Genomic DNA, 8,447 nt, shown 5'->3' with positions numbered 1-8,447 from the left:
CGCCTTCTCGGAACGAGCTTTGTATAGCCCATGACAGCCCCTTCATTAACCACACGATTTAACAATTTTTGGTTTGATCAACCAAGCTTTGATGCTAACGAGCTAAATATGTTACCTTCACCCTCCAGTGAAAATAAATGGTACTGGCCAACATGCTACACCGATTACTTTGCAGAGTAACCCCACCACATATAAACTGCCTGGCAGCATGACGCCCTTCTAAATATGCCGCTCTTGAACACAAACGTGTTAAAGCTGCAGTACTGCGCGCCGGCCGCCTATCCCTCCCGACTGAGAGCGTCACCTATATTAGCACATCGATATAGGTGGCGGTGAGAGACGGTAGCGGACACCTACAGAGAATGTATGATAGCGGTCAGCTTTACTCTCTGCTGCTACATCTTTGCTCTGCTGCTGCTACGTATATGGAGCCGTACCCGCAGCCCCCTCCCCCAATCAAAAACATTCCCGTCAACCCACCACCACTGGCTGGGTGTCCTCTTCGGGTGATATCAAACACGCCATCTCTTCAATGTCCAAATGGTATTAGATGCGAGTAGCGCCGGACTGCTACGGGCGCACCAACTGGTCAGGTGGGTCGAAATGTCTGCGCCTTTCATTACCTTAATAACACCTTTACCGGCCATACATCCGCGCGTCAGAAATCATTACAAGCTAATCCCAGGTTCACGAACATGCACAATTTTCTGCGCGGCTAGGACTACAGCACGCCACAGAAGCGCCCGCCTAATCCTGCCGCCCCCCCCCCCCCCCTCCCACGTGGCACGGCGCGGAGGTCGCAGCCGTTTCTCCGAAAGCACTTAGATCACAATGAGAGCCTGAAGCGGACTGGAACCCGCAAATATTGCAGCTGGGTAGAACCAGCCATACAATCTCATAAATCCCAAAGCCGGGTGTTGCGGTCGGCCTTACGGGTATATTTTCCAAAGTTACGCTCCCGAGTTCACGTTCGGCGGCACAGATGCTCGGCTCAGACCATGAGTACCGTGACTGAAGAGCACAGACGTAACATCAACCCGGCTTTGTTTTGAACAAAACGTTCCGAGAAATATATCATCGCAACGCAAATAACGAGCAACAATGTGCTTTCGCACAGGAGAGCGTGCGGGGCAGTCAATTACCATGCCTAATGCAAAGTATCCGTGGCCTTACGCAGTCTTCATACAACCGCCACAGATCTGCGAACTCCAGTACAACCTCCATGTTTGAACATCAACAATCAGACGAAGGCCCAAAAGCCTACATCGAAACATACCAGAACCTGCACATTTCGACTTGATAACATTCCGCACTTGAACATCCACAAAAAGGACGCACCCAAGCAAGCACTTCCAGCAAGTCAGTACAAAGCAATATGCTCAATGCAAACATTGGTTACACGCATGCGCGATAGAGAACAGGGCCTGACAAATCCCCATCCGAGCCCAACGTGCGGCTGCAGGCGGTGGTCCCGCGTCGGCTGGCTACCGCTCGCCCTCTTCGCCGGAGAAGCAGAGCTGCCGTAGTGTGCGGCAGTGCTCCAGCGTCTCGCGCTCTTCCTCGAGGCCGCGCAGCTGCTGCTCGCGCAGGCGCAGCTGCTCGGCCAGCCGCAGCTCCGGCCGGCGGCACTCAGCTGCCGCCTGCTCGCCGTCGGCGGCCAGCACGACCAGCGCGGCTAGCAGGTGTTCGTGCCATGGGGCGTGCGGCGCGGCCAGCAGACCGCACAGCTGCTCCACCAGGCCGACGGCCAGCGCGGTGCGGCGCAGCTCGCCGCTCTCAGCGCAGACCGTGCCCAGCAGGAAGGCGGCCTTGGTCTGCAGGCGCGGCTGGTCGCTCTGCATGGCCGACACCAGCGCCGCGCAGCCATCGCGCGCGCAGAACGCCGCCTGGCCGGGCGGGTTGTGGCGCAGCAGGCCGGAGACGGCCTGCAGCGAGGTGACACGCGCCGCCGGCTCGGCGTCCTGCTGCACCACCTCCAGCAGCGCCGGCAGCAGGTCGGCCTCCACCGCCGCTCGCTGGCAGTGCGGGTTGTTCTGCAGCATGTCGGCGAGCACGCCGCCGGCAGCGGCGCGCACCTCGCCGTCGCCGCTCGACAGCAGGCCGCGCACGGCGCCCAGGCCGCCCATCTTCTCGAAGTCGTTGGCGATGTCGACGTTGTCGACGTTGTCGCGCAGCACGCGCAGCGCCGCCAGCTGGCGCTCGGCGTCCGGGTCGGCGAGCGCGGCGAGCGCGGCGTGCAGCGTCTCGGCCACGCCGGTCGACGCGTCGCGCATCGCGGCCGCCAGAAACTGGCGCCGCTCGTCGTCCATGAGCGCCGCGGCAGGCGCGGCGTCGGCGGCGCCGTGCTGCAGGCCGAGGCGCAGCAGGCCCTGCATGTCGTGCACCCGGTTACGGCGGTCGTCTCCGGACATCGCTCCCCGTGTCGCAGCTAGGCGCGGATCTGACAGCCTGAAACCATGGTCAAGCGATATTGTCAATAAATGTGTCAGCAATGGTGCGGTGATTATACAACTTGACTCCACATAATCATATTCTGCGACAGTTAACATCACTTTTCATACATAACAGGAGAGCTGATTGAGCTGATTCTTTGCTGTGAGCTGAGGTTATAATTAGGTCAATACAATAACATGTAAGCTGTCTTGTCACAGGTGTTCCAACTGTAAATGTCAAATGCATGGAAGAACAGAACATACTCTAACATAGGAATCATATTGACAACAAAATGATCTATTGATTAAAAACACCCTCAAAGTTTTTTGCTTCCTTGACAAGAGTACCTCCACATCTATATGGAATTTTGAGCTGAAATAGCTGTCTCAAAGACCTTTCAGTGTTGTTCCCAACCCTTCCCTACTTAAGACTTAAGCCCCTCTAGTTTCTGAGCTAAACACCAACAAAAATTGGGAAGAGTATGCTACTAATAATATTTCAGTCACCTTGACATTCATGACATCATAATGATATCATTAAAATCCTGCCATCCCATAAACCATGTGGTGATCAAGGCCAAGACAAATACAATTGCCCAGACATTCATACCTAGCCCTCTGAGCAGGATTTCAAAATATACCACTGCTTGTTAGATCTGTCCATTTTGTGCAAGGCACCATAATGTAATCAAACCATGATACATTGAGAAGCATGTTTACTTAACAAAGAATGTGCTGTCTCAAACAGCATGATTCTTTGCACTAAGACTGCTCCAGTAAAGCAGTCTTTTCCACTTAAAACCATACCAACAGCTATAAGTGAGCTTGTTTCATCATAGCTGATGCTTGCTTCAGTGCCTTACATGTGAACATTGTCTGCATTTAAACAACTGACTTCATCTCAGTTGGTTTTTTAAACACCCGAATCATCCCGGAACTGAAATCACGCCCGCTCAAAGCCATATTTGTAGCTGGTATCAGAACTAACCCCATGCACTCTGAGCCTCCACTGGAGCAACTTCACAGGTGCTGAAGCAAGAGGAAGGCTACTTATTGTTATGCCTAAATCTGGACCATGTAAGAATGGCCCAAATGAGAATACACACATATCCAGAGATAAGACAGGGCCACAGGTGAGTCTGCAAAAGGTGAGACAAAAGCCCTGCCCCAACAAGATCAATTAAAAATCTCCCATTTTTTGCAGGCTGGGCCAGGGGTAGTTATTTAATAATAAAAATTGTACACAATGATATTACGTGGTATTGTAAGTATCTAAAACAGTTTCAGACATACTTGCCAGCATTCAGCTCAACATAGGGGCACAATCACACAACAATAGTTGGGGTGCTGGTTTGTATTGATGCGTAGCTCAGCCTACAAACAAAAAGTACGGAAAAGGCAATAACTAGATTTGGTGCTTTTTACCCAAAGTTTGGGGGCAAGGAGGTTTCAAGGTCTTTAAACTGAATAGAAACCTAACCCCTGGTTCAAGCGTAATCGAGAGATATGTAATGACACGAGCTTAGGAAGAGAGTTGCTATCTCGAGGACTATCCCAATTAGAAGCATAGCCAATTGTCCCAACCTACCTTACCAGCTTCGGCCTCCTCCCACCCCTTGGAACTGTCCGCAGCACTGCAACAGGACCTCTCTCTCAGCCCCTCCTGTCAACTGGTCTCTCAGCGATAATTCCCACCAGACTTCATGTCCGTACCAACACCCACTGAAAATGCCTCCAACCGACTCACCCCACACGCGTTAAACCACCGCGCTCTCCACCGTTTCCGAAACTTCGAGACGGTGGACCAGGGTAAGGCCCAGCGCGCTGTGAACGGTGGATGGACTATTGGATTGCAGTTTGCCGACACCTAATGAATATATTACTTAATATAAAAGCACATGGAATATTTTCATTTTTTTATTCATAGAGATGAAAGTAACTAGTAAATCTCATTTAAATTTATTTCTGATTTATAAGTATTAAATCTGCAATGTACAAAGCAATTTCTTTTTCACCGCCAGGTTTGCATATAAATTACCCCATATGTGGCCTTGGGTAATGCTTTTAAACAAATACTCGTAGAGGCATGTAAACGTAGATGATGATGTTTGCATGTGGCATGTGAATGCGTATAAAGGTGCGGTGCTGTGTCAGCGGTCCCAGCGGGATGATATTTATGGAGGTGCTGGTGTAGGAAAAGACTGGAGGGTTCAAACTAGCTGAGAGGCTGGATTTCAGACTTTGGGTCCCGCAATTTGGGCAGGACTTTGGCGTAGATCCAACTGGGGTCGGGCGGATAGATAGCCTTGGGTCGGGCTCAGGGCGCGAGCGCAAGTTTACGGTGGGAAGATTGCTGGAGAGAGCAGGGCACTACGTTCCTTCCGTTGGATTGACTACCAATCTACCTGTTACAAGCCTGTAAGAGCCCTGCCTGACTACCAGGGATCAACTCTGACTTAGCCCAGCTTTCCTACCTGCTGAATCATTTGGTGAGGTGAGATGCTATTTCCATGCATGCCTCTCGATTAAGGGCTGCACGAAGACTACAAAATGGTGCATGTTTATTATTTGTATCTGCCAATCCAGACAAGGAAGGTAGTTAAATTTAACATGGGATAAGGTGTGTCAGTTGTCTCACACCATTAGGTGAAATATTTCAGGTGGGTGCACCATTCAATGCTGTGTGACCAATGAATGTGGCATTTGCTTATTTTGAATGGTTGCATGGCTGCTTTGAGTTTATTGAATGGCACTGAGTGCATATCACACCAGTTGCATCATTACAGATATTTACCATGCATGACAAGGTGAATGAGGTTTAAATACTTAAAGTGAGGGTGGATAACCAATAATATTACTATCTTTGGCTGGTCTGGTAAGGGTTGGGATATGAACAGGTGATTGTTTCTTGATGAGCATACTATCTTGCATACTTGTATATGTTGGATATGTACAACTTGTGCTCACATATGTTAATATATTAGAAGCTGTGTATTTTTTTTTGTCACAGAGAGTACGCAATATGACTAGCTGCTTCTAAGCATACAATAACATCAAGTGTAAATATGTTTATTAATAACAAAAGTAGAAAAAAATGTTGCCCTTTGAAGGGTAAAAAGCAGAAAAAAGCTTTTGCCCTTTGAAGGTTAGCATGGATATCTGGTTTGTTATGGTTTGAAGAATAATGAAAATAATGGAAAAAGATAAGTTGTAATCAGAAGATTAAATAATGTCTTTGTCATAATACTTAAAGGTAGATAATTCCACAAAATGTGCTTTAATATTCATCAATAATTCAATTAATTAATATTTCTCTTACATATGTTAGTGATGTGCAATAAGTTGGTAGTTGAGTAAGAAGGGCACACAGCTTCCTGACCTGAAACTGTCATCATTCCCACATATCCAGATCCATTTAATGTCAAGTTTAATACTCATGCTAATTACTAATATCCAGTAATTAAATATTGGCTGCTACATCATGAAAAACTTGCAACAAGAGCCACAACTTACTTTACTGGATGCATTCCATAACTTTTTTGACTTGTGTTGAGGCTCCTGATTCCAGGCCTGATCTTAGATGTATCAGCATAGTGTTGAAATTTGACTTTAATGATCTACACTTTGCAGTTAACCATTCAAACTGGGCCTGCCCAAATCATGGGGATGGTCAGGACTGATTGGACATACACAATGTAGAAGTAATAATTGCTTTTTAATTATACATATTCATTGTGTGAGTGCTCTAGAAAATTATTTTTTGAAGGCTGCAGCCAATGGCTAGCTGCTTTAAATCATATGAAAAAGTGGAACTGTTAAAAATGATAAAAGGATATTACCTCTTTTAAGATAAACCTTTGGCTGATGTGGCAGGGTTGGAATGTTCCCAGTTTGCTTTCACAGCTTAGGAAAATATGCTGCATACTCTGAATATTATTTGTCAAAAGTTGCATCATCTTCCTGCTTTTTTGTCAGAGTATACAACCTTTTTACCTGAAAGTATTTTATATTTATTGTATGCCAATTATAACATGTTCTAACACAGGAATTAATGTAAGATGACTGTTGTTTTCATTTATGGACTTTCACATTTTCCCAGCTGATTGTTTTGCAAGACGAACTTTCCGGAATTTAAGGTCCAATATTTCAAACCATCGTAACATGAATAACAACAAGCAAAATCTTACAAAGCTTTTATTTCTGATCATTGATAAATTTGAATGGGACATTGCTCTTGCTGCTCCATTCTTCTTCAAAATTGGAAGCATTCCAACTCTGCCCGCAGGTGCCAATGGATCAGCGTGTAAAGAAACGAATCCTGCATGCCGGGCGCGGTCCAGTGCCGAACTTTTCCGACGGCGATCGAGTCAAGTTTCATTTCCGCACCGAGACGACAGATGGCGAGTCAGTCTTGCTCGACGACTCGCGCAAGTACAAGCCCATGGAATTGATCTTAGGCAAACAGTTCAAGCTGGAGGTCCTGGAGGCGAGCGTGAAGACGATGGCACTCAGTGAGGTGGCTGAGTTCACCATTGACAAGGCCCTGCTGCACTCCTACCCGATCGTGGCCAAGACGCTGCGTGATTCGTGGGACCCGGCCAACAAGCCGAAGGCGGCGCCCAGCGGGTGCTGCGGCATGATGATGGCCGCGCAGCAGCCGCAGCTCGGCTACCCGGACCTGGACCGGCTGCTGCAACAGCCGCAGGCGCTGCGCGTCACGATCGAGCTTCTCTCTGTCGAGGCGAAGCACGAGTACGAGCGCGAGTCGTGGGCACTCAACGAGGAGGAGAAGCTTGCCTCCGTCACGGAGCTGCGCGAGCGCGGTAACTCGCTGTACCGGCAGCAGCAGCACGCAGCGGCGGCCGAGCAGTACGCAGACGCGCTCGGTCGCCTCGAGTCTCTCATGTTGTGCGAGAAGCCGCAGGACGAGGAGTGGAACCGGCTGAACGAGCTGAAGCTGCCGCTGCTGCTGAACTTCGCCCAGTGCAAGCTGCTGTTGGACGACTACTACCCGGTGATCGAGCACTGCTCCACGGTGCTGGAGGCGCGGCCGGATGATGTAAAGGCGCTGTTCCGGCGCGGTCGGGCGCAGGCACGCGTCTGGAACGTGGAGGGCGCGCGCGCTGACCTGGCGCGCGCCGCCGAGCTGGACCCGGGCGTCCGCGGCGCCGTGAGGAAGGAGCTGGCCGACCTGGCCGCCAGGGAGAAGGAGAAGCACGAGCAGGAGAAAGAGCAGCTCCGCGGCAAGATCTTTACGTAGGGCGGGGAGAGGGGTGAGCTGAGCGCGGGCTGTGCACATGAGGTGTGGCACTCGCTGTGGACTAGTCGGTGTACACGCCTTTGCGTTGTGTTTGTGATTATTGTTGCCGTTTTATAGGTTGCTGAAACTGGGTTAAGGAACCCTGTTTTTTTTTTGGAGCGCAGTTAACTGCGTGAACCGGGAAATAAAGCAAAGTTTTTATCAGCTGACCTTCGTGAGCAAGATATTTTGTTTCATTGCTTAACGACTATTGTTGTTATGTAAACACCTAATGCATAAGTTGTGAGATTTGTGGTTATTGTTCCAAGTAACACATCCATGTTAAGAATGCAATGGAAACAGGGTCTATTTAGACGCACGTGCGCGCCACGGCCACAAATGCCATCATTGTCATGTTTCAGTGAAATCGGCCCTGCGTTTCAGCTGCGTGAACATGTGTCAAAGACAGCGTGTTGCTGCATCGGACCGTCTTCCGTGCCTGCAGTCTTTGCGTGGGCCATTGTTCGGTCCGGGGTTGGCGCTGCCCAGTCGCCGCTGGCGGCCGGGCACTGGCACTGGTGTGGTTTCCGGTACTCTGTAACTGTCACGCGCACAGCTGCAATACATGTGTACATCTCCACATGCGTGCCGATCGCCGCAGAAGGCACGCGACACTCGCGCAGTGGATCGCAGCTGCCCGGTTCGGCGTGGTGCACAACCGCGTGTGCACGGGTCACGAGCCGACCCGCGCCACCCGGCGTGCCGTTTTGACCCGG

The 8,447-nt window shown here is 49.9% G+C and overlaps 2 protein-coding genes across 4 annotated transcripts in view; both read left to right on the top strand.

The window, feature by feature from the left end:
- The first annotated feature begins 4,534 nt into the window (after positions 1–4,534).
- LOC119091244 (AH receptor-interacting protein) lies at positions 4,535–8,311 on the top strand. Of its 3 annotated transcripts, XM_037213912.1 has the most exons (3): positions 4,535–4,569; positions 6,718–7,705; positions 7,737–8,311. In XM_037213912.1, exons 1-2 carry the CDS (start codon positions 4,558–4,560, stop codon positions 7,690–7,692), a joined length of 987 nt encoding a protein of 328 aa, XP_037069807.1. In that variant the 5' UTR covers positions 4,535–4,557; the 3' UTR covers positions 7,693–7,705; positions 7,737–8,311. The 3 variants fall into 3 exon arrangements, with proteins under 3 accessions (XP_037069807.1, XP_037069806.1, XP_037069808.1); XM_037213911.1 differs by having other exon boundaries at positions 6,718–8,311; XM_037213913.1 differs by lacking the exon at positions 4,535–4,569 and adding an exon at positions 4,786–4,921 and having other exon boundaries at positions 6,718–8,311.
- LOC119091243 (glucose-6-phosphate 1-dehydrogenase) overlaps positions 4,802–8,447 on the top strand; it is a 56,078-nt gene continuing 52,432 nt past the window's right edge. Inside the window, exon 1 of the mRNA XM_037213909.1 lies at positions 4,802–4,926. The gene's annotated coding sequence lies outside the window, so the exon portion shown is untranslated. The remainder of the gene's footprint in view (positions 4,927–8,447) is intronic.

Source organism: Pollicipes pollicipes, unplaced genomic scaffold, assembly GCF_011947565.3.
Source record: "Pollicipes pollicipes isolate AB1234 unplaced genomic scaffold, Ppol_2.1 Scaffold_3447;HRSCAF=4054_pilon_pilon_pilon, whole genome shotgun sequence".
Lineage (NCBI taxonomy): Eukaryota > Metazoa > Arthropoda > Thecostraca > Pollicipedomorpha > Pollicipedidae > Pollicipes > Pollicipes pollicipes.
Note: the sequence above shows the minus strand (reverse complement) of the source record. Positions and strands in the feature narration are given on the sequence as shown.